The 26,454-nt window shown below is 38.3% G+C and overlaps 1 protein-coding gene across 1 annotated transcript in view; it reads right to left on the bottom strand.

Moving 5' to 3' along the window:
* The window catches only part of FMN2 (formin 2), a 342,454-nt gene that overhangs the window by 80,327 nt on the left and 235,673 nt on the right, over positions 1–26,454 (bottom strand). Inside the window, exon 14 of the mRNA XM_023632505.2 lies at positions 26,214–26,306. Coding sequence (XP_023488273.2) covers positions 26,214–26,306 — 93 coding nt within the window. The remainder of the gene's footprint in view (positions 1–26,213; positions 26,307–26,454) is intronic.

Consider the following 26,454-nt stretch of genomic DNA (forward strand, 5'->3'; position numbering starts at 1 on the left):
TTACAATCTGCTATCAATAAAGTTTATTATAATCAAGCATATGAAATGAGTTATATGAGAAGAGATATAAAAGATTCTAATTTTCTACTTCAAGTAAGATTAATTTTCCCTTTCTTTAAGGCACATAGCTCATTTCTTCCCTGACTTATCAAATGAGGATAGCAGCCTTTTACTCATTCATGATAATAGTAATTACAGGAAAGCTAGAAAGCATTTAAAATAGACAAAGAGGCACAAGGCTTGGTTTGTAGCAATCTTCCAGGTGTTGTCATCCAATCACCTGAGGCTCCCTGGGCCACGGCCCGCTAGGAAGCCCCCAGCACCTTCAAAGAGGCACCTGTGTGACTCCTGACGGACACCACTGCCCAAGGGCCTCCTGGCCTCAGATCTCTGGGAACAATGCTTCTCTCATACCTCACACGAAACAGTCACACTTCCTTGGCAAGGTTTTCAGATCCCACCAGGCTCGGTGTTTGTGGCTAGAACATGAGACTGAGTGTCAGGCAGACCTGGGTCTGATTCAAGATCAGCCACTATGTTGTGTTAGATTTTAATCACTTTGATTTAATAACTTTCTTTCTCATGAAAACAGGGTAATTTCTTTTTCATCAAGATTCCTGATTAAATAATGTGTAAGCCGCCTGCTGCACAGTAATAATCCTCCCGTCCTTCCTGTCCTCTCCACACTACCACGACTATAAAAAAAAGATGGGGATATGTTACTTTCCAAACGCAAAATTTTTCCATTGTAGGAGCACCAAATACCTTCTTCGTAATTCTTCTGTAGATAGAATCCAGATTCAGAATGAGGTTTACAGATTACTACAATAAGACGCCTCCTTATAACAACATAAAGAAATTACAGGCCAAGAAATATCATAGTAGACTACAGACCTTTACAAAATCAAGGAATAATGCTAAAATACATTTAATATCTTTTCTTTCCTTTTATTTCTACTTAATTTGTGTGTGCTGTTGTTTTCATAGAACTCCCAATGCGTATAGTAGAAGCAGAAGCTAACAGTCTCTTAGTCCTTCTTTTGAAGGCACAGCAGTAAATGAAATTGCTGTAGGGAGAAGAGAGTGTCTTTTTTTTGGTGAGGAAGACTGGCCCTGAGCAAACATCCATTGCCAATCTTTCTGTTTTTGCTTGAGGAAGATTGTTGCTGAGGTAAGATCTGTGCCCATCTTCCTCTATTTTGCATCTGGGGTGCCGCCACAGGACAGCCTGATGAGCAGTGTGTAGGGCCACACCTGGGATGCAAACCTGTGAACGCTGGCAGCTGAAGCAGAGTGTGTGAACTTAACCACTATATCACTGGACTGGCCCGAAGACAATGTCTTTTGTAAATTTCAAGAGAAATTACTGAAATTCAACAGATAAAATGATTTTTTTAAAGTCTGTAATGCTCCTCTAAAGCATACTATTTTAACTCCGTACATACTATGGGCAACCACTAATATCTCGATGTTTGAGATGCTCTACCACAAGGACGTTCTGAGACTGAATATACTGAAATTAGAGTTTGAAGTGGAGAAGCGTGAGAACCAAGACGGGGAAATAAAGTGATGGATTCTCTACTTATACTAGAGGAAACGAAAGGGTTATGTGATGTAAGAAAGAAGGCAAAATAAAAAGTGGTTTGTACTGACCAATAACCTCCAGAGAACATCAGTAAGTCACGGGAACAGACCTAAAATCTAAAATTGTAGAAATAAACGGACATTATGGAAGTTGATTGATCAGTTGCTGTGTTTCAGGGGCACACGGGTCTTAGACGTTAATGAGACTATTGCAACTATTGTAGTGATGGTTCCCTATCGCCCCTCAAATCTCGAAAACTAGAGCTTTGCAACCTGAGGCAGAGGAAGCCTGTGGCTGGAACCACATGAGAAAAGAAACACTGAACCTTTCAGGAGGCAGCCTTCATTTGCTTATCTCGCTAGTTTTTGTTTCCATCTATTTATTTATTTTAGGGTTAGGGCACAGGATCACCTTTCAGGTCCAGTTCCACCAAAGAGACCATCGGCATGGACAGCCTTTGCCTCTAAATATGCAACTGGTTAAAAATAGGGTTTCAATGATTCGGTTTCAGCACGTCGGCATTCAGTGATGTCTTCTCCAACAGCATTAATACTTCCTCCCCAAAATCTCAGCCTCCACAAATATTTTCTGGTGGTTGCTGTCCTACTAAGTTACTATTTTGACCCAGTGATTAGTGTCTGTAGTCGCTCGTCTGGCTCCAGACTCTTTTGCAATGTTAAATATTTCTGCTGATCTTGTTCCAAATGACTGTGAGTAAGCCGAGGCACGGAACGGACGCCCTTTCTGCTCTTGAGCTTTCAGAAGGGAATACCACATATTCTCAGGTAATTGGAGACAGAGCTGCATCTGAGTAATATCAGATGGAAGGCGACTTAGAACTCTTTCATCTGCTTGTCTAGGCTCTAAATCTTTTTGCTATTTTTCCTTTTATTTAAAGTGTTAACTAGTTTTTGTTTATAATTAGCTATGAATGTGCGTTTCGGTTGCTTTTAAGTGCAGCCAGTATGGGTTATTTTTTAGACAGATGCAGAGCTTTTCTTCTGAGTCATTTAGAGTTGTCACTGAACTGCAGATATATTGCTCTGGCTTTGAGATTTCTGAGACACTGCTCCTTTTGACAATGAACTGAAAGTCAAGTAACTTTAGGTGGTTTATACATGTCAGACAAGGAGTGACTATCAGAATTTCTTTCCTTAGATAGCAAAGAAATAACTAAGTCTCAATGCATTCCTTTCTTGATGCTGCAAATGTTTTTAGGACAATAAAACAAATACTGTGGAATACTCCTGGGAGGAAGAAAGCCAATATCTACATGGTATAAAATTACAAGTTGGCCTCTGCAGTAATTCACAGCGAACTTTTAGTTAATACTGAAGGTTATTTCAACTTTGTGCATAAAAATATAAAGCACTTGCATCCCTAGAAATATAGGTGCATATAAACATAGCATATAGGTGCTTGCTATAGAAAACTCAAGAAACATACACACTATAGTAAATGATACATAATTCAAAAATGTGATGTATGTGGCTTCTGGCCAAACCTAAAATACAAGAAAGCTATGTGCTATTATCACCCGGCCTGATGTACTTATTGAAGTGGTCCTCAGTGAAATTCCTTTCTCAATGTTAATTTTAAACGCAAAGTGAAAAAGACATGGGCAAACATGATGTGCATTAATGAGTTTCACATTCTGTAGATCATACAGTGTAAACGAGCTGCTGATTTCCAAATGGAAAATTACTTCTTCCACCTAATTTTTTATATCAAGTCATACCCAAAACCTACACTACTCCACCTATAGGCTAAGCAAATCTCTCATGGACTTTCACAAATGCAGCATAAAAAGAAGACACACCCAGGGCAACTTCATTTCCTTTTTCTTTACCAAGTAACAACTACCTTACTGAAGAAGATAATCAAGTACACATCTTCTTACTCATTCCAAGATGAACACCGATTAGGACCCTTCAGATAAAACAAACATCTCTATAAGGCTTTAACTAAAAATATGCAAAAGCATGTTTTAAGACAGAGCTTTCAATATTAAATGCAACACCAATTAACTCTAATCTGTAGATTCAAATTATCAAAACACAAAACTGCTTGAAATAAACATCTGAAAACCAGAAAACCTTTCCTGATGTGTTTTCTTTTCCTCCTAACTTTACTTGCCAAAACAACGTTTGAATTATAGTAGGAAGGCTAGGGAATTCCAATCCTAGAAAAAGCCACATAATTTAATGTTACAATATTTCAAGTAAACTTTTAGTGTCCAGTATGTTTTGGATACTTTGTTAGGGACTCATATAAAGATAAGTACTATATAGTCTTTCCTTCAAGAAAACCTTAGATGAAGAGACAGACACTTAAATAAGTATTTAAATAACTTGCCTTAAATAAGCAATTAAATAAATACCAGAAACATTAAGAGAAAGAGACAGGATTCAAACCTACATGGTCTGACTCCAAAGCCATACCATCAAGTCACTCATGAAAACAGTAAAGGGAAACCTTTACCTACTGAGAAAGAAGTGGATAAGGAAAGGAGAAAGGCAATAGGCTGAGCAGGGACTGGAATGATGAACAAGTGCTAGTCAAGTGAAAAAAGCAGCAGAGACTGGAGAGGACATTTACATAACAAACAGCAGGAAAAAAGGTACAGAGGGAAAAGTGCACCAGAGTCCAAGACATCCAGAAGAACACAATGGACACAAGATAGGAAAGATCATGGAAAACAGTCAGCCCAAAAGCTGTGAGGCAGGTCCAGCCTCGTATAGTGTGATATTACAAAAAGCAAAGCAAAGGAGACTGATACACCAATGGAAAGAGAGTTCCACCTCTGGACTTGGTACACAAGAACCAAACTTACCCTCCTGCTGTAATCAACCAGAAAACTGGATAAAATATATGAAACAATAGTTCTCTTATTCTGGACAACAGGTTGCACAGGACTCTGATCTCTGAAAGAAGGTCAACAAACTAGTTGAGCCTTACAATCTGCCTAGATTTGTCCAAGGCAATTTCCAGATTGTGGGCCCTGGGAAGGAGAACTCACATAAGCCAATCAGTCTTGCTGAGTTGAGGAAACAGAGATAGGAGTTTAGGAGTTTAACGTGGCTGAAAGTTGAGGGGCAGTGTGTCAGAGAAGAAACAGCCTTGCAGAAAAGCAGGCTAGAAACCTGTACTGAGGTCTCTCTGAGTTTTTGCTAACAGGCAGCACATGTACGGTGTGAAAGTCTGTAAGCCAAAATAAAGGACCAGGGAGCTATGAGTTGTACAATTCCCAGTATTCACACAGGGCCAGGAGATGTTCAAGGTCTGCGGGGCAAGAGCGCAGAGCTGTTGTTGCCTATCTGGGATAGGACAGTTATTGGAGACCCCAGTGGGGGGAGGTAATGGGGACTCTAGATCAGCTCTAGCAAAGCTTCAAAACATGCCTTAAAGGATCAAACTGAGAACCAAGAAACTTAAATTGTCTACCAAACAAAGCCAAATATTCTGTAGAATAACACACAAAATCCACACACCAAACAACATAACAATCACAACAAACAATACATGCCTAGCATTTAATAAAAAATTACTAGACCAACCAAGTATCAGGAAAATGTAATCAATTACCAGAAGATAAATAAGACAGTAGAAACAGATCCAGGAATGACAAGAGAGGAAGTAGTAAATAAAACGAAAGCAGCTATTATAACTATGCTCAAATATTAAAGAAAAACATGATACAAAAGAAAAATGGATCTTAGTCTGCTCAGGTTGCTGTAACAAAATACCAAAGATTGGGTGGTTTAAACAAATACTCATTTGTCACAGTTCTGGAGGGTGAAAGTCTGAGATCAGAGTGTCAGTATGGTGGGATTCTCGCGAAAGCCTTCCTACTGGTTTGCAGACAGCCAACTTCTTGTTGTAGTCTCACATGGCAGAGAACAGAGAGATAGGCAAGCTCTCTCGCATCTCTTCTTATATGGGTGCTAATTCCATTTCTGAGGGCTCCACCCTCATGACATAATCACTTCTCAAAGCCCCACCTCCTACTACCATTACAAGCAGGGCTAGGCTTTCAACATATGAATTTGGGGGGGACACAAACATGCAAGATACAAAAAAAAGAACCAAATAAAACTTGCAGAAATAAAAAAATCAGTATCTGAAATGAAAAATTCACTTGAATTGAAAATAGCATGAGATTAGATATCTCAGAAGCAAAGAACGATGAACTTGAAGACATAACAAGAGGATTTATTCCAACTGAATAAATATAAGACCAAACTGAAAAAACTAACTGAGCATTGATGACCTTACGACAACAGTAAACAGTCCAGCATATGTGTAACTGGAGTACTGGAAGGAAAGGAGAGAGCCAGGGCAGAGAAGTAACTGAAGCAATTATGGCCAAAAGTTCTTCAAATCTGATAACTATAAACTCCCAGATACAACAGGTCAACTACCTCCCAGCAAGACAAACGCAAATATATACCATATATACACATATACCAATGCACGTTAAAATAAAAATCCTAAAAAAATCAGCAATAAAGACAAACTTTAAAAACAGCCAGAGGTGGGGGAAAACCATTCTGTAACAAGGAACAAAAATAAAAATTACCAAAGACTTTGTGGTAGGCAGGATAAGGCCTTCCAAAGATGTTTACATCCTAATCTTAAGAATCTGTGAATATGTTATATACGTGGCAAGAGGAAATTAAGGTTGCAGATGGAATTAGTGTTGCTAATCAGCTGATCTTGAGATGAGAAGGTCATCCTGTATTATCAAGGTCAGCCCAAAGTCATCACAGGGTCCTTATAAGAGAAAGAGGAAGGCAGGAAAGTCAGTGTCAACACGATACAGCGTGAGAAAACTTCCATCAGCCATTGCTGACATTAAAGATGTTGGGAGGCCCTGATTCAAGGAAATCTCTTCCCACAAAACCTCTAGAATCTTAAAAAAGTAAGGAAATGGATTCTGCCCTAGAGTCTCCTAAAGGAACAAAGCCCTGCTGACAACACGATTTCATCCAGTGAATCCATTTTGGGTTTCTGACCTCCAGAGCTGTAAGATAATAAATCTATGCTGTTTTAAGCCAAGAAGGTTGTGGCAGTTTGTCACAGCAACAATAGGAAACTAATACATATTTCTCATCAGAAACCATGCAAGCAGAAGACAAGAAAGAGAAGAATATCTTTTTTATTTTTAGATTGGCACCTGAGCTAACATCTGTTGCCAATCTTTTTTTTCATCGTCTTCTTTTCCCCAAAGCCCCCAAGCACACAGTTGCATAATCCAGTTGCAGGTCCCTCGAGCTGTGCTATGTGGGATGCTGCCTCAACATGGACCGATGAGCAGTGCCAGGTTCACGCCCAGGATCTGAACAGGTGAAACCCCAGGCTGCTGAAGCAGAGTGTGTGAACTTAACCACTCACCCACAGGGCTGGCCCCCTAGAAGAACGTCTTAAAGACTGGGAAGAAAAAAAACCTGTCAAGTCACAATTCTGTATCCAGTGAAAATATCTTTCAAAAGTGGAGGCAAAATAAATAAAAAATTTCTAGCAACCAAATACTAAAACATTTGGCATCTGCAGATCTACATAATATGAAATGTTAAAGAAAGCTATTCAAGTAGAAGAAAAATGATACCAGATGGAAACTTTGAACTACGCAAATGACTGAAAAGAACCAGAAATGCTAATTATATGGATAAATATAAAAGACATTTTCTAATTTTTTAATTTCTTTAAAAGATAATTGTTAAAAGCAAAAGTATGAACAGTACTGGGGCTGGCCCCGTGACCGAGTGGTTAAGTTCGCGTACTTCGCTGCAGGCGGCCCAGTGTTTCATTGGTTCGAATCCTGGGCGCGGACATGGCACTGCTCATGAAACCATGCTGAGGCAGCGTCCCACATGCCACAACTAGAGGGACCCACAACGAGGAATATACATCTATGTACCAGGGGGCTTTGGGGAGAAAAAGAAAAACAAAGAAAAGTGTGAACAGTATATTGTTTTGGTTATAGTATATGGAAGTAAAATATATGATGACAAGTACACAAAGAACAGGAAGGAGAATTGACACATACTGTTGTCAAGTCCTTATATTACATTTGAAGTTGAATAACGTTATTTGAAGATAGACTGTAATAAGTTAGAGAGGCACAATGTAAATTCTGGAGAAATCACTAAAAAGATAAAACAAAAAAGTATAGATAATAAGCCAATGGTAGAAATAAAATGGAATTTCAAAAACACCCAATTAATCCATTACAAGGCAGGGAAAGAGAAAAAAGGGAAAAGAAATGGGACAAATAAAAGACAAATATAAAGATGGTAAATTAAATCCAACCATATTAATACTTACATTAAATGTAAGTGGTCTAAACACTCTGATTAAAAGGCAGGGATTTTCAGATTGGATATAAAAGGTTTAAATATATGCACTCTTGAAGAAACCCACATGAAGTATTAATATAAACTTAGGTTAAAGGTAAAAGAATAGAAAAAGCTGTAAAATGCACACATTAATCACAATAAAGATAATTATTCAAGCTATTCTTTAAAATGTAAGGATCCAGTTAAAATCTAAGAATTATCCCCAAAACAGGGAAGAAGCCACTGTCATCCGATTAGATTTGGCACATGAGATGAAACCATTTGTCATCAGAGTTAGATGACTTCTCTCATAGGTGAACATGCTTTATGAATATCTCACTATGATTTTATAAATTTACAACAGAGGTAGGGGTACTCATATCTATGCACTCCCATGTGCCATGGGTCTATGCCTCACAAGGGTTACTCATCCTCAGAGTAGAGATAGGTAACCAGAGACATCCTACACGGACATACTCCCTCAATGCTAATGTTCCTAATACCCAAGTAACACCCAGAAGGAAGATCTGTCAAGCAGAAAACTAACAGACACAGACCTTAAACATTAACCAGAAATCTGTATAATTCTAAATGGTTAAATTTATTAAGTTATGAGTATTTCCCTCTGAATCAACATATTGATATTTCCTAAGCAACTACAGAAAAAGATCCTTTGGTTTCATTATACCAGAATTGCCTTAACAAAAAAGGTTTAAAATTTAAAAAGTAGTAGTCATGATTTCAGTTTCTAGATGGCTTTTTGTCAAAAAACTAGAAAGTGTCACATCAGCCATTAAGGAATGTGTTTGGGGTTCTGCTACCAGAACAGAACAATGTGGTCGGGATTCATCCTCATGGGGGCTCCCACCCAAGTGCCCAGGATCTAAGGGAGGAAAGTTGAAGCTTAATCATAAAAATATGCAGCCAACAGTTTATTATTTAACATAGAGGCAAACAGAAAGTATTCTAAAAATATAATTCCAATATCTGACATTTTACAATACATTAGATATAATTTAAGTGTATCTAAATTATAATGAAGGGTGTCTAGGATAGCAGTGTAGGAAGAGCCTGAACTCACCTCCTCCCACAGACACACAAAATTTATAACTACATATGGACCATTTCTCTCTGAAAAAGATCTGAAAGTTGGAGGAACTGCTCTCCACAACACAGGAACCACACTGAGATGGGTAGAGGAGAGAGACACACACAATCTGGCCAATAAAAAACAAAAACAAAAACAAAAAAACCCAGTGTGGCGACATACAATAGGGAGGGATCTCGCCAGAGAGGTGGTGCTTGTTCTGAAGGAGGTTGGGGTTGGTGCCTCACATCAGGCAACAGAGGCCCTGGAATCTGCATTGGACAGACGAGCCCCCGAAACATCTGGCTTAGAAAACCAATGGGACTGACATCCAAGGGTCCCAAAGTGCTGTAGGAAACATAGATTCTCCTCTTAAAGGGCACGTGCGCAATCTTGTTCACCCCAAGACCCAGCAAAATAACAGGAGTTTGAAAAGTGCCGAGATTATATGTGAAGGAGAATCATTTGCAAGTCTAAAAGCATCAGCTAGAGGGGCGGGGGCTGGTGGAAATAATACCCAGAGAAGGAGGTACTGGCAGATGCCATTGCTGTGCTCCCTGCCTACCTTGCCAGCACAGGCGGGCCATCCTGCATGCAGGGGCGAGGAGTCATGGCATTATCCCGACACCTTACTGAAGCCGGAGAGCTCCAGAGGTCGCGGCATTGCCCAGCTTCCTGGCTAGGGTGGGAGGGCGTGATTGGTCACGGCATTCTCCCACTCCCTAGCTAAAGCCTGTGAGCGCAAGCAGCGGTGACACTACCCTAACCCCTGGCGGGGACCAGCAGGCCTGAATGGTCACGGTATTCTCCCACTTCTGGACTAAAGCTGACAAACGCACAATGACACAGCAATCTCCTGCTGCTCTGCTGAAACCGGAGGTGGGGGGGGGGGGGTGTGTGTGGCGCACACAGGCTAGCCATTTCCTGCTGCTTTTGAAGCCAGAGTGCGCATCCCACCTCCACACTCCCCAGCTGCCCAGCTAAAGCCAGCGGATGTGCGCAACCTACACCAGGGACACCCATTGATCACCTGGCCCTGGTAGCAAAAGGGGCTGGCGTTCCCGAGCTCCACAAGACTATAACAAGCAAAAAGACAGTCCTTGGCAGGCCACCAACCCCAGGGCCCTGCACAGATAGCCGACTGAAACACAAGCCCAGTCCTCCTGTGAAAATGCCTATCTACTCAGCCCAAGTTTCAGCCTGAGGTGGGGCTTCAAGTTTCCCACACAGGGAGACACTATGCTTGTGCACCTCCTTGGCCCTGGTATGGCTCCATGAGACTTCACAGAAAGGAGATTATAAACCTGTCAGGAGCCTCGATGTTTGCAACTGTTGCCCCGGGGACACCTCCTGGTCTGGAGGCCAGCAGGGATTACAACTGCAGCCCCACAGCAATGTCTATATTTCCATACTTTAAAAGCTGCTGCCTGAGAGTCTGGCTTCCAGTCAGCCTGAAACGAGGTACTAGAGATTCTTCCCCTTGGAACACTGACGTGTTTTGGCACAGCAACAAAAACGGCACATCAAGAATAAATCAGGCAGTTTAGATAACCAAAAAGTTCAAGAGTCAACTAAGGGCCACGACAGGGTCGAACGAGAAGGATCATCACCTACCACAATGCCACTCCTCCAAGACTGAGAGAGGTGGCAGTTTCACCTAACACACAGAAACACAGAGGTGAAGCAAAAGGAGGAAGCACAGAAGTACCTTCCAAATGAAAGAACGAGACAAAACCTCAGAAAAAACCCTTAGTGATATAGAGATAAATAATCCACTCGATAAAGAATTCAGAGTAATGGTCATAAAGATGCTGACCAAACTTGGGAGAAGAATGGATGAACACAGTGAGAACTTCAACCAAGAATTAGAAAATATAAGAGAAAACTAACCAGAGCTGACGAATACAGTAACTGAAATGAAAAATACACTAGAGGGAATCAACAGCAGATTGGATGATACAGAAAAGCAAACCAGTGATCTGGAAGACAGGGTAGTAAAAATCACCCAAACAAAATAGCAAAAAGAAAAAAGAATTAAAAAAAATAAGGATAGCTATGGGACCTCTGGGACAACATCAAGTGTACTAAGATCAATGAAACTAATAGTTGGCTCTTTGAAAAGATAAATAAAATTAATAAACATTTAGCCAGACTTACCAAGGAAAAAAAAAGAGAGGTCCTGAATAAATGAGAAATGAAAGAGATGTTACAACTGACACCACAGAAATACAAAGGATTTAAGAGATTACTATGATTATACACCAACAAATAAGACAACCTAGAAGAAAAAGATACATTCCTAGAAATACACAATCTTCCAAGACTGAATCATGAAAAAATAGAAAATCTGAATAGACTAATTACTAATAATGAAATTAATCAGTAATTTAAAAGTTCTCAACAAACAAAATTCCAGGACCAGACTGTTTCACAGGCGATTTCTTCTGATCATTTAAATACGAGATAATACCTATCCTTCTCAAATTATTCCAAAAAACTAAAGAGGAAGGAATCCTTCCAAACCCATTTTATGAGGCCAGCATTATCCTGATACCAAAACCAGACAAAGATACAACAAAAAAGAAAATTACAGGTCAATATTACTGATGAACATAGATGCAAAAATCCTCAAAAAAATATCAGCAAACCAAATTCAACAATACATTAAAAGGATCAAACAGCATGATCAAGTGGGATTTATTCCAGGGATGCAAGGATGGTTCAACATCCACAAATCAATAAACATGATACACCATGTTAACAAAATGAAGAATAAAAAAAATCATACAATCATCTCAATAGATGCAAAAAAAGCATTCAACAAAATTCAACATCAGTTTACAATAAAAATTCTCAACAAAGTGGGTATAGACGGAATATAACAACATAATAAAGGTCATATATGAAAAACCCACAACTAACATCATACTTAATGGTGAAAAGCTGAAAGCTTTTCCTCTAAGGTCAGGAACAAGACAAGAATGCCCACTCTTGCCACTTTTATTCAACATATGTTTGGAATACTAGCCACAGGAATTAGGCAAGAAAAAGAGATGAAAGGCATCCAGATTGGAAAGGAAGAAGTAAAACTGTCACTGTTTTCAGATGGCATTATACTATACATCAAAAATCCTAAAGACTCCACCAAAAAACTGTTAGAATTAATAAAAGAATTCAGTAAAGTTGCAGGATACAAAATTAATATACAGAAATCAGTAGCATTTCTATATGTGAACAATGAGCTATCAGAAAGGGAAATTAAGAAAACAATCTCATTTACAACTTCATCAAAAAGAACAAAACACGTAGGAATAAATTTAACCAAGGAAGTGAAAGACCTGTACTCTGAAAACTATAAGACATTGAGGAAAGAGAAAGGAAGATGACACAAATAAACAGAAAGATACACTGTGCTCATGAAAAGGAAGAATTAATATTGTTAAAATGTCCATACTACCCAGAACCATCTACAGATTCCATGCAATCCCTATCAAAATACCAATGGCATTTTTCACAGAACTAGAAAAAGAAAAACCCTAAAATTTGTATGGAACCACAAAAGAATACCCAAGGCAATCTCGAGAAAGAACAAAGCTGGAGGTATTACGCTCCCTGATTTCAAACTATATGACAGAGCTACAGTAATCAAAACAGTATTGTACTGGCATAAAAACAGACATGTAGATCAATGGAAGAGAATAGAGAGACCCAGAAATAAACCCACGCACATATGGTCAATTAATCGATGACATAGGAGGCAAGAATATGTAATGAGGAAAAGACAGTCTCTTCAATAAATGGTGGTGGGAAAACTGGACAGCTACACACAAAAGAATGAAACTGAACCACTGTCATACTATATACAAAAATTAATTCAAAATGAGTTAAACACTTGAATCTAAGATCTGAAACCATAAAACTCCTAGAAGAAAATTCAGGCAGTAAGCTCTTTGACATTGGTCTTAGTGATATTTTTTTGGATCTTTCTCCTCAGGCAAAAGCACCGAAGGCAAAAATAAACAAATGGGACTACAGCAAACTAATGAGCCTTTGCACCTTGAAGGAAACCATCAACAAAACAAAAAAGGCAAGCTACTGAATGGAAGAAGATATTTGCAAATCATATATCTGATAAGGAGTTAATATGCAAAATATATAAAGAACTCATTCAACTTAATATCAACAAACAAACAAAGAGATTAAAAAATGGGCAGATGACTTAGACATTTTTCCAAAGAAGACATATAGATGTCTATCAGACACAGGAAAAGATGTTCAATATCACCAATCATCAGGAAAATGCAAATCAAAACCACAATGAGATATCACCTCACACCTGTTAGAATGGTTATCAAAAAGACAAAACCAAAAAGAGAAACAAATGTTGGTGAGGAAGTAGATAAAAGGAAACCCTTGTACATTGTTGGTGGGAATGCATATTGGTATAGCCACTATGAAAAACAGTATGGAATATCCTCAAGAAATTAAAAATAGAACTACCATATGATCCAGCAATTCCACTTCTGGGTACTTACCTGAAGAAAACAAAAACACCATGTCAACTGCAGCATTATTTACAATAGCCAAGATACGAAAGCAACCTAAGCGTCCATCAACAGAGGACTGGATACAGAAGATGGGGTGTATATACAATGGAATACTACTCAGCCACAAAAAAGAACGAAGTCTTGCCATTTGCAACAACATGGATGGACCTAGAGGGTATTCTGCTAAGTGAGATAAGTCAGAGGAAAACAAATACCATATGATTTCACTTACATGTGCAATATAAAAAACAAAACAAAATAGAAACGGACTCATAGATACAGAGAACAAAGCGGAGGTTGCCAGAGGGGGAGGGAGTGTGGGGTTGGGCAAAATAGTCAAGGGGATCAAGACATACAAACTTCTAGTTATAAAATGAATAAGTCACAGGGATTTAAGGCACACCAGAGGCAATACAGTCAATAATACTGTAATAACTTTGAGGACAGATGGTTACCGTATTTATTGTGGTTACCATTTCACAATGTATATGAATGCTGAATCACTATGTTGGATACCTGAAACTAACATAATATTGTACATCAACTATACTTCAATAAAATTAATTAAAATAAAAAAAAAGAAAATAGATTATTACTTAGCCCTAAAGAATAAAATGTTGCCATTTGTGACCACATGGATAGACTTAGAGGGTATTATGCTAAGTGAAATAAGTCAGACAGAGAAAGACAAATACCACAATGGTCTCCCTTACATGTGGAATCTGAAAAACAAAACAAACAGATTCATAGATACAGAAAACAAACTGGTGGTTGCCAGAGCGGAGGGAGGTTGGGGCGCAGGTGAACAGGTGAAGGGGAGTCTGAGGTCCAAACTTCCAGTTATAAATAAGTCATGGGGATGTCACGCACAGCATAGGGAATACAGTCGGCAATACTGCAACAACTTTCTATGGTATCAGATGGTAATGAGACTTATCAGGGTGATCATTTCACAATGTATGCAAATATGGAACCATTATGATGTACACCTGAAACCAACAGTATATTGTATGTCAATTATACTTTAATTAAAAAATCATAACCAGACAAAAAATTTTAAAAATATAATGGGCATTCATATACTTTAATAATCATGCTACTGAGCATAATTCAATCTTTCCCAGAAGATTGCAGGTTCTTATGAGGTTCACTGGTGATGTACTATAATAGAACGATAGTAACAAGGGAAATGAGAGCTGTTAGGAAGGGATTAGCATAATAAAACCAAGAGATTACTCTGAGCTAGCTAGGGTTACTGCAATGGGATTAGAGAGAAGCTGACATGTTTGAGGAAATCCCCAAGACTTAGTAATGATTTGACGAGAGAGGCAAGGTTGGGAGGAGCATATGGGAAAAGGAGGCATCAGGAATAAGACCAATATTGCTTTTGACTCGAGAGTTCAACATTTAGGAATGTATGGTACAAGTACACACTATGAGAAATGTACACATCTATCCTCTGTAATCTTTTTCTTTTAAAAGCAATGTTGTAGGAGATAAGGTTTATAAATGAAGAAATGAGCACATAAGGAATATTATGAAGTTATTAAGAAGAAGGTGCTGATACAAAATTATCTCAAAGATATTTCAATTGAAAAAAATCCAAGATAGGCCTGTATTTTCAACCATACTAAGGATTAGATATCAAAAAGTTTCGCAACAAAGTGCACAAAGATGCTGTATTAAAATAAAACTTAATGCATGGCTGAGTTGGCTAGAAAATAAGGAAAATTCTCTGAGGTCATAAAAACAAAACAGGAGCAAGACTCCAAAGAGGTGTAAGCAGACGCTGCCTTGGGGCATCGCTAAACCCAGCAACCTAGAGCTGTAGTTTGAAAGGCCTCACAGGAAAATTTGGAAGAGGACTAGTCCACAGAGACACTCCCTCAGTGAAGAGGGAACTGGAAAGCATCACCCGACTAAGGTAGACACTGAGGAGATGTGTCCATCTCTCTCGTAGGTCTGGATGGGAGGGGACACCCCTGCACGTAAGAACCCATACCCCCAAATGGGCAATCACACTGCCTTGGGCCTCAATCCACAATGAGCGATCCTAAAATGCAAGGCAAGAATTTACTTTAAAATAGTTCTTGGTTGGCAGTGCCCCCTCATGATTAGCCAAAATAAACATAAAGAGAAATAGAAAAACACAAAAGAGCCTGAGAGAAAATTTAGATCAGAAACAAAAATTGGCCCACAGCAGAGTTGCCAGTGCAATGAGGGAAGGGAGGAGTCAGAGGCATCCAGACTCCTGAAAGGAATTTACTTTGAGCCCAGAATTTTATAATTAGCAAACCTATCTCTCAAAAACAAGCGTGATGTATATTTCCACTCCAACAAAAACAGAGAGTTTACAATCCAGACTCTCACATCAAAGTAACTTTTGAAGAGTGCGCTTCAGGAGGAAGAAAAGTCATCTCAGAGGAAGGCATAGTAGGAAGGCATGGTATGGTAAGCAAAGAACATGGTATTGGTTACAAAGACGTAAGATGACACTAAAACACTGGAAAAGAAAGGCCTAGCAGTATAAACGGGTGAGGTTCGAGTTAAAGCACTCGAAGGATGTGTATTTAAAAGTTAGACTTTGTAAAGAATCACGTTAAAATATTAAAAGTATACATTAAAAGATACAGAATAAAATTTGCAAAGTAGTAGAGGGGGAAAGTTGAATGAGAAGAAAACCCTCAACAATTTGTGGTAATTTGTTCACAAAGATGGCCACAGTAATCTTCCCGTTCCTCTAATCGTGCCCTTTGCAATAGGACATTTCTACGCTTCCTGTCCAGATTACACTGAAGGCGTCAGCCACTGAAGTATGGCCATAAAAGACAAAAGTAAGAAGAGCAAACTAAGAAATAAAATGATCATTATTTGTAGTGAGCTCTATAGAGAAAACTTTTTAAAAAATTTACAAACTACTGTATTAATAAGTGAGTTCAGCAAGTTTCTAGAATGACCTAGCTTCATACGATAGTTATCCAAGTTTTATATATCTTCAAATGTTAACAGTAAGAGTAAGTGTAATTCACAAAATTATAGGGGAAAAAAAGGTCATTAGGTATACAACTATAAAAAAACTACATGAAGACCTTAATAAAAGAATTGTAAAACTTTTCAGACAGATTTTAAAGGAGGCATAAATAAATGTCCATCTTTATCACGTTCATGGAAAGCCTCAGTATCATAAAGATGTCAGTTCTCCCCAGGCTGATCTATAAACTCCACAATTTTGACAAAATCCTAATTGATTTTTTTTGGTGGATCTTGACAACTTGATTCTAAAATTATAAAGAAGCATAACTAATAAGAGGCATAACTCTTCTAAAGAAAGTAGGAATCTAATCTTACCCCATTTCAAGTCTTATTAGAAGGCTACAGTAAATAAGACAGTGGGAGGTTTTCTTATGAGGATGAAGGATGGAAACAGGCCAATGCAGTAGCATACAGAAAACCCAGGAAAATAACACATACACATAAGACAGTGGTGGCACCTTATTTCAGTAGAGAAAAGATGGTCTATCCACTACATGGTACTAATTAACAGTATCTCCAGGCCAAAAAATGAAATTTGATTCTTTTCGCAGACCATACATAAAAATCAATCATATACATACACAAAAATCAGACAGATTGAAGGAATAAATATGACAGCAAACTATGACATTTTTATAGGAAAATATAGGATAATATCTTTATAAACCTGTAGTTGGGAAAGATTTCTTAAATCATGCAAAAAATTATATGCCACCAAGGAAAAGGTTGCTAAATATCACGACATAGAAATAAAAAACTTCTGTTTATCAGTTGTCAGCATAAGAAAAGTGAAAAGACAAGTCTCAAGTGGGAGAAGTGTTTGCAACAATTTAACCAGGTTTTAATATCCTGAATATATAAAGAATTCCTAATAATTCAGTAAGTAAACGACAGACAAATCAACCAAAAAAAGGTAAAAAAACAAGGAAGAGGAAACTATAAACATAGGAAAATATGCTACTTCTCACAAATAATAGGAAAATGCAAATTAAAATCTCAATAGAATACCATTTTAAACAATAAATTGGACCAAAAAAATTAAGTCTAAGAACCAAACACTGGGAAGGATTTGACACAACTGAACTCCGTTGGTAGAAGTGTAGATTGAAACTTAACTTTTTTAAACAATTTGGCTTTTCCTTAGAGGCTTAAGTCCACATAGCCTACAACCCAACCAAGTTTTTGCTCTTAGAGTTGTACCATAAAAAGAGACTATGCATATGAGTTGTGAACACAAATGTTCATATAAGCATTTCTCGTATTAGGTAAAAAAGGAAGGAACAAGAGAGAAATTGTGGTATATTATATTATTATAATGGAGTCAATATCAACAAAATAGAGCCATTATCCATAACCATGGAAGAATCTCAGGAACGATGTTCAACGGAGAAAAAAAGTCACAGGAGAGTACACTTATAATTCCATAAACACAAAGTGTGTAAACTTGCAAAACTAAATAATAAATCGGTTATTTTAAGGGAAACTATAAAGAGGAAAACATGGAAATGATAAACACGAAATTCAGGATGGTGGCCATGTCTGGAGAGAACAGAGGCATAAGGCTGAGGAAGGGTAAACAGAAGAGCTGAACACACTGATTGTGTCCTATTCCTTGAGTGGGGTGTATATGGCTGTTCATTATAATACTTTAGATCTCATTTAGGTTATAATATATATAATATGTATCATATGACCTTATTTATGTTTTATATATATATATATATATATATATATATATATATAACATATATGGCTTTTAAATATACAATTGAATTTCATTACTCATGGGTTCTGTATTTGTGAATTTGCCCACTCACTAAAATTTATTTTAATTCCAAAATCAATGCTTGCAGCACTTTTATACCCAAGGACATGCGCAGAACAGTGGAAAATATGAGTTAACTGACACACTTTCCCAGCTGAGGTTGAAGAAGGCAATGATGCTCTGACTTCTTATTCTAGCTCTCGTATTGTAAATTTGTAGATTTTTCACATCGTTGTGGGTTTTGGATGATTTCTCTTTTTAAAATGGCCCCCAAGCGTAGTACTGTTGTGCTGTCTATTGTTTCTAAGCACAACAAGGCTGTGATGCGTCCTACAGAGAAAATATGTGCTAGATAAGCTTGGATCAGGCGTGAGTTATAGTGCTGTTGGCCATGAGTTCAATGCTGACGAATCACCAATATACGTTACATAAGACGTCTTCAAACCTGAACACACATAAAACAAGGCTGCATACTGATCGATGATGAAAACGTGACCCGACTGGGACCAGAGGCCTGTGGGAACCCAACCCTCTACTTGCCCTCGGAGCAATGGTTCAGTACTCACTGATGCAGTGTTTGTGGTAACCTCATACAACACAATTATGGCAAACAGAGAGAGACTAAAGAATAATAAAATATACTTATTTTTATGTTACACATAAATGGATATAAAACACACAAAATTTTATGTTGTATGTATGTGTGCATGTATATATACATACACACAAACATACATATACATGCTATGTCTCTATTATATATAAAATAAAACATAAATATGAAATATTTCATAATAAAAACGAAAAATCAAGGGGCAATGAACAACATGTAATGAATATAACCATGAGTGAACTATATAAATATAAATGTGTAGTACATATGCACATATACATGCTTATATATGTGCAAATGATCTGTGGAAGGACAGAAATGAAATCTAATGCCGGTTAAAATAGAGGAAAGAAATAGTAAGAAAACTTACATCCCATCATACACTCAAATTTTATAATAGATGCATGTATTATTTAAATATTATTTCCTTCATGCATTCATTAAACAATAAACAATGAGGCCAAAGTCCCTGTCTTGGACAACTACATGGGTGACATCACAACGACAGGGAACACAGGAAGGGTGGAGGAACTAAGGAGCCTGAGCTGAACTGATAAAGTCATTCCCTCATCCATTCTCCTATGAAATAAATATTTATTTGGAATCTATCATGTACTAGGTGCTGAGGATACAGCACGGAACACATTGTGGAGAGGTTTAGTATGAGGTGTCGGTGGGAGCGTCCAAGGAGAAATGTGCAGGAGGCAGTCGTTAGTAGATCCCATATGGAATCAATTCCAATCACTCCTCAGACGCTCTTTGATAATTTCTCATCCGCAGTCACAGAACAAATGATTGTGGCTGTTTTGAATCTAACACTTGGACAGAAGTGGTGATACAGACTATTCCTCTTTTCAGAAGAATCACTTCAAATTCACACTTCTTGAATGACAGGAAGGGTACAATGGAATGCAAATGGAACCATCATTCATCAATGCATCAAAGGAGAGGGCTTTGTCTATCTGGTGCAAGGTTTCAGCAGGCATATCCCACGAACACGGAAGTGTCCCCATTTTCTAGTTCTGATATTGATGACTTTTCTGTTTCTGTTTTGTTTTGCTTTGCTTTTAAAGATTGGCACCTGAGCTAACAATTGTTGCCAATCTTCTTCTTTTTCTTTTAATTCTTCTCCCCAAAGCCCCCCAGAACATAGTTGTAGATTCTAGTTGTGAGTGTCTCTGGTTGTGCTATGTGGGACGCCACCTCAGCGTGGCCTAATGAGCAGTGCCTTGTCCGCGCCCAGGATCCGAACCGGCAAAGCCCTGGGCTGCCGAAGCAGAGTGCACGGACTTAACCATTTGGTCACGGGGCCAGTCCCTGATGACTTTTATGTTTAACTGAATATCTTACAGAGGATTTCATCCGCGTTATGGTTTCCACCACCTGACATTACACAACCTATCCACTACCTCTTGGAGTCCCTGATTATATCATAACAATTTTTAGGTTAAAAGCGAATACAGCTCCAGCTTCTTACACAAGGTCTTGGCTCCAGCATGGCTTTGCCGTCTATTGTGTGATTCTAGTCAAGGACGGAACCCCCTGAGCCTTTGTTTCCTTGTCGTAAAACGGGGACAACACTGGTGGTCAGACGTCCTCAAGAGTTATGAAACTAAAATCACGTGGCATATAAAGGGCGTTGGCTAATTCTTTAGCACAACAGAAACAGTATTAATGCTTAATATAGCTATTATTGCTATCATATAGTTAATAAATAAAAAGTTGTTTCTTAAAAGGCAGTTATGTTTCTTTTTCAATTTTAAGAGGTCAGTGAAAGAAGATTACTTCAAAAAATCAAATTCATCTTATCTTTTTATCATCACTAAAAAACATTCTCATTATATTTTCAGAAAAAGAAAAAAACCAATGCCAAACATGCTCACCTCGAATATGCAGCATGGCAAACAGGGCACCACGGGTACTATTTCTGATAGAAGATACTTCTGGCAGATTTCTCAGTCTCTGGGACAGTCAATACCCACTGCTTTCACCATCTCTTCATTCTCAAGCATAGAATTACCAATACTAAAAATTGTATAATTAAGAGTTGGGTTTCAATACCCTTTTAATTATAAGCATGCGATTACAGACTTACGAATTTTCATCTTGGTTCTACTCCTCTAGTTCAGCTACAATTTATACTTTGTAGTAAGGAAGAAACGTTTGGGAAAAGACGGGTGGAGGTATAGAGTGAGGGTGACGAAAAATCTCATTAGCCATTTCTGATTTATAAAATCACGATAGAGACTTCATTTCATAGCAAAGAGAGAAACTACTTTTTTATTTTAATTTGCCATTTACTCAAAAAACAGTTGAGCTTAAGTTTTAAAATATACACTTATCAAAATATATCATATGAGCAAAAAGGCTGTAAAGGCCAACAGCAGAGCTCCTACTTCTTTCCCAGTGACCTCAACATGCAGACACATAAAAAGGCAACCCATTGCATCTACACTCCTTGATAGCTCAGCAATATGGTTTTCATATGCACACTTTGCCGAAAATACAACCTGAATTCAAAAAGAAAGAGGTAAAAGAAAAAGTTCTGAGTTCTGAGAGAAATATTAGCTAAGCATGAGATTCCCCAGTGATTTCATTTATCTCTTCTTCCTTACCTCGTATGTTCTGCTACTTAAAAAAAAAAAGAGGCACAAAAGAAAATTTTACAAAAACTGCAGACAAATGCTGAATCTGGAGATTCCCAATTAGTTTTCTTCATAACACATGTACAAAAATAAAATCATCACATATGTTGGCACAGATTACAGATAAGCTAAATTATAGTAACTTTGATGAAACAGCTAAGTCAAACACGCGTGCATCATTACAGTTGTCCCGCAATAACTTTTAAAAGTTCTTGCAGAGTTGTGCCCCTCTACTTTCTCACTTCTCTTAAATGTTATGTAAAAGCTCAGAAAATTGGTTTCTGCCCAAGCTCATCAAAGAAAAATGTTCCATCCAGGAACATGGACCACTATGATCATGCCCTCCTTTCTTAAACGCTTCATAGCTCTGGCTTCCATCAGAACAGCCTCTCTTGGTTTTCTTTCTACCTATCTGACTCATACCTGATGGGGCTTCTCTTGCTCCGCCCATCCTATAAATGTATTCTCCTCCAGGATTCGATGCCTGGGTCTGTTTTTCTTATCTTCCTAGGTGACCACATCCACTCAATGATCACCTTGCTGTGATGTCCAATCCTCCATCTCAGCTCTCTCTCCCATGTCCAATGTATATATCCACCTGCTCACCGGATAAATCCACCTGTGTGTCCATTTATAGGTGATCATGCTATCCATTCAAATCTTTTCCTATTTTTACGCTCTCTATCCCAGTGAGTAACACCACGACTCACCCAGCCACTCAAACCTGAAATCTGGACCCTTATCCATCACCTCTATGTCCATTTGGTCACTAAGAAATTTCTGTTCTATTTATTATCCCTCAAATCTATCTTCTCTTCAGCACCAGCACCACTTCCTTAGGGTACACTGCTAGAGAAATGAGGAGCCCCTGCTCTAACAATCTTATAAAAGGTCTCCTGCCTCCAAGTCTGACTTGCCTCAATTGAGCCCTTCCATGTTGCTGCCAGTGTAACCTCTCAAATCTTTAAACCTCTGTTCCCCAAGGCTTCTGGATGAAGCCTGGGTTCCTCAGCCAGGTTTGGAGATGTGGTGGTGGGTAAGCAGGGAGCTTCCATTTGCTCACCACAGTATGAGGTGAGGTTATCATTAAGGTCATGGGTAAGCGGAACAGGAAGACTGTGGAGGTTTCAGAGGAGAAGAGATGAACAAATCTCAGAAACGGAGAGAGCTAAATTGCAAGGGAAACCTCACAGCATTGCTGAGTAGAAATGAGTTCCAACAGCAAGTCTGTGGTAATGCCTTTAAGGAGACACCACTCAGTGTTGTTGTAAGGACCTGATCTCCCCCTCTACAAAAAAAGGGAAGCTACTCTAGTGCAAGTATGGAGACAGAAAGAGACAGGCTTAGTGAGGGTTGTGGGGCTTCCGCCTGGTGAACAAGACAGCGTATGCTATGTGCATTGCTCTGGGCCGAGGGCTACAGTGAGAAGCAAAGCAAAGCTGCCCTCTTAATGGAGCTCACATGGTTGAGGGACAAATAAATAACACAACTGCAGAGAGTGGTAAGTGTCATAAAGACCATAAAGCTGGGGGAAGTCAGAACATTGTTTATTAATATATTCTCCAGTCTCCCAAGCACGGTAGACAGCTGCACCATTACAAACAATGAATGCCAGTGGGACTCAATTCTCCAAGTCTGCTTATTTTAGAGCAGAAGTAAGGGACATTCCCAAGGAAGAGGTGTTTAAGCAGAGACCACGCAATCTTGGCTGGAGTAGAACTGGGAAGACGGAGTGAAAGAGCAGGCGCGACAACGGATTCCAGGGTTAGACGAAATCTAGTGACTGCTAGAGTGTGGTCCACACACCACGCAAGAGCTGAACCACAAGGATAAGAGATGCTTCTAGTATGTCGTGGGAGCAAATGAAATAACAATATTTGGCCAGTATTGGGTATATTCTCTTGAACTGTTTGAGAGAGACTTTAGATTTTGAAAATGAGGCACAATAAAGAAGACTTTGATGCGATATATAAAAACATGAATATGCCTATATAAGGTAATCTGAGCACAGAGGTTAACGCAAGAATACTATTTTATTATTGACAAAAACCTAATTATCGCAAAGATTTGGCATATATTATTTGTACTAAGGTGGTATGTATGTTTTTTAGTGCATAAATTTAATTTTAGAATTTTGTCCTAATAATGAGAGGAAATATGGGGCAAAAATTGATTACAATCTTAAAAATCTATCTTAACAGAAACATTATTTGAAACGCCTTGTTTTCACTATATGTCACTGGACATAGGCTCATGAGCAATCATATTTAAAGCTGGACTATGTTTCTTCCGCATTGTTGACACACTTGACCTACACAAGTTTTTCTAAAGGATTTTCTGTTGTCATCATCTGCCTTCCAAATAATGTGGAATGTCAGATCCGTTAAGACACACACATTTTCGTGTTTACTGCCCTAACTCAGCACCCAGAAGAATGTCTGGGCAAACAGGAGGCATTCAAAAGCTTTTTTTAGTGAACATATAGAACACTGGAGTAGACCAGGGAATAATAGAAATGTGACTGAAAGTGCTGGAAGAAGAGCCGTAAAGAAAGACTCATATAATTGGGGTTATTTAACCCAATGGCAAAAAGGTGAGGCATTTCATGCCGATAAGAAAATATGGGTTATGTTATTAGCCACATAACATTTATGATTTCATTTAACAGAGAGAAGTATAAGAATTGCTAATATATGAATATCATAATAAGGGGGTTAAAAAAGATCTTCCTGGAAGATCATTAAATTGGAAGAGATACTTATCTATTTAAGTATGACTGAGCAATCGTGTCTTCCATACAAGTGAAGTGCTAGACAAAGCCTGAAGGCCTCTACCCACCCTCTGAACCATCATAAATGATTACCAAAGACAGCAGACACGGTTGACGACGTGTGGTTCCTAAGCATCATGCCTAAATCCCACCTGGGCTGCACAACCTAACTTAGCTATTCATTCAGAAACTGACTAAGACACAGTCATAAAGAAAGTCTCAATGCCTGCACAAAATACAGATTCAGAATTTATATAATAAATCACACACAACGTGAACAACAATATGAGTCACACTCGTCAACATTTTCATGTGAAATCCAGCAAATTGTTTAACTTCTTTTTGGAATGAGTCACAGAATTAAAGACTTCTTTCTTCCCATAAGCAAAAAAACAATATTCCATCCTTTCACCTATATAGTTTTCTAAAATTACACCTTCTTGATCCTAAAACCCCAATGGATGGAAAAAGCAAGACTCATTTTTATCCACCATTAGGAGCGGAGGGAGCTTCAGGATCCTCTAACATGTAACTCTAGCACTATGATTTCCATCAAAGGACCATTTAGGGATCAATGAGCAGATTTTCCACTCTAAGTCACGAGGACTTGAGAATTTGGAAATGAAAATCACTTTGATTTATGATTCTTCTCAAAGTTCTGTTTCAATTTCATGATTATATTAAATGATTAAATAGTATTTGCCCGTCTACAAAAAAAGCTGTGCCTAATGTTTAATCAAATCCCAGCATGACTCATTCATTGTAAATCATCATTATCGACGCCTGAACAACCTCTGAAACCCACAGCCTAATACCCAGAGGGTGGAGCGAGGCCTCAGAGCACCACCTGCCTCAGTGTCATGCCACGTGAGCCTCTAGGAGAATTCCTGCGGCAGCAAGAACGTCCCCAGAGCACGGCACAGCACGGCACAGCACGAGTCTGCTCTTCAGAAAAGACCAACGTTCCAGACGTGAGATGTTTTGAGTAGCGAATGTTCTGATATAATCGTAACTTTCAGTGATTTCAAACAGCTAGACTTCTCCTCTTTAAAAAATACCTTGTGAAATTTTCCATCCCTGCTTAGCTCATAGGAACATAGGAAGAGTCGATAAGCTAATATTTATAAAGTTTTTAAGCTCTCTGGAAAAAACCATCTTAAATACCCAGAGGTATTTATACGTCCTATAGAAAAATAGCATATAATGTTTTGAAGATCTGAAAACATCAATATAATTTGGTGTTGGGCACAACGTTTTGACAAATCAAATACCAGGTTGAACTAAGTCATAAGCATAGATAAAACTTAGAAGAATATCTCATTTTTTACTGCAAAAAGCATAACATTTTTATTGTCTTTATAAATGTGTGCTATTTTAACCAGTATCTATTGTATTTGCTGTCATTAAAAAATATAATAATAATGAGCATTATCCACAAAATAGGATATTAAGGAAATTGCTAGTCTCTTAAAACTGTGTAACTCATGATTAAATACAACTTGTTTTGGGGGCCACCCAGTGGCATAGTGGCTGCCTTTGCAGCTTTGCTTTTGCAGCCTGGAGTTTGTGGGTTCAGATCCCCAGCATGGACCTACACACTGCTCATCAAACCATGCTGTGGTGGCATCCCACATATAAAATAGAGGAAGACAGGCACAGATGTTAGTTCAGGGCCAATCTTCCTCAGCAAAAAAAAAAATAAAATAGAATACAATTTGTTTTTCTGTGATGTCAAAATAATCCCCTTTAAGCCAATGTGTATTTTACAAAATACCTTCTACCTTTCTGCTGAAAAGGGAGGGAAAGCCAACATATCGCTTCAGAATTTACCTTGAATGATGAATTGCTCCATGTTTTCTTTAAAAGGCTGGATGTGCTCTTTCGAGGACGCCTGGTACACTTTCCCCGCTTCAATCTCACAGGCTGAAATCAGACAAAGACATTGTTTAGAACATCACACTGTTAACAGAGTATTAAGACAACTTTTAAAGCATATTAATTAATGTTAGAAAATCCTGTTAACATTCTTAATTCTTATTATAATCATATTTCATGTTCTACACATATTTTG

The sequence above is a fragment of the Equus caballus genome, chromosome 30 (assembly GCF_041296265.1).
Source record: "Equus caballus isolate H_3958 breed thoroughbred chromosome 30, TB-T2T, whole genome shotgun sequence".
NCBI lineage: Eukaryota > Metazoa > Chordata > Mammalia > Perissodactyla > Equidae > Equus > Equus caballus.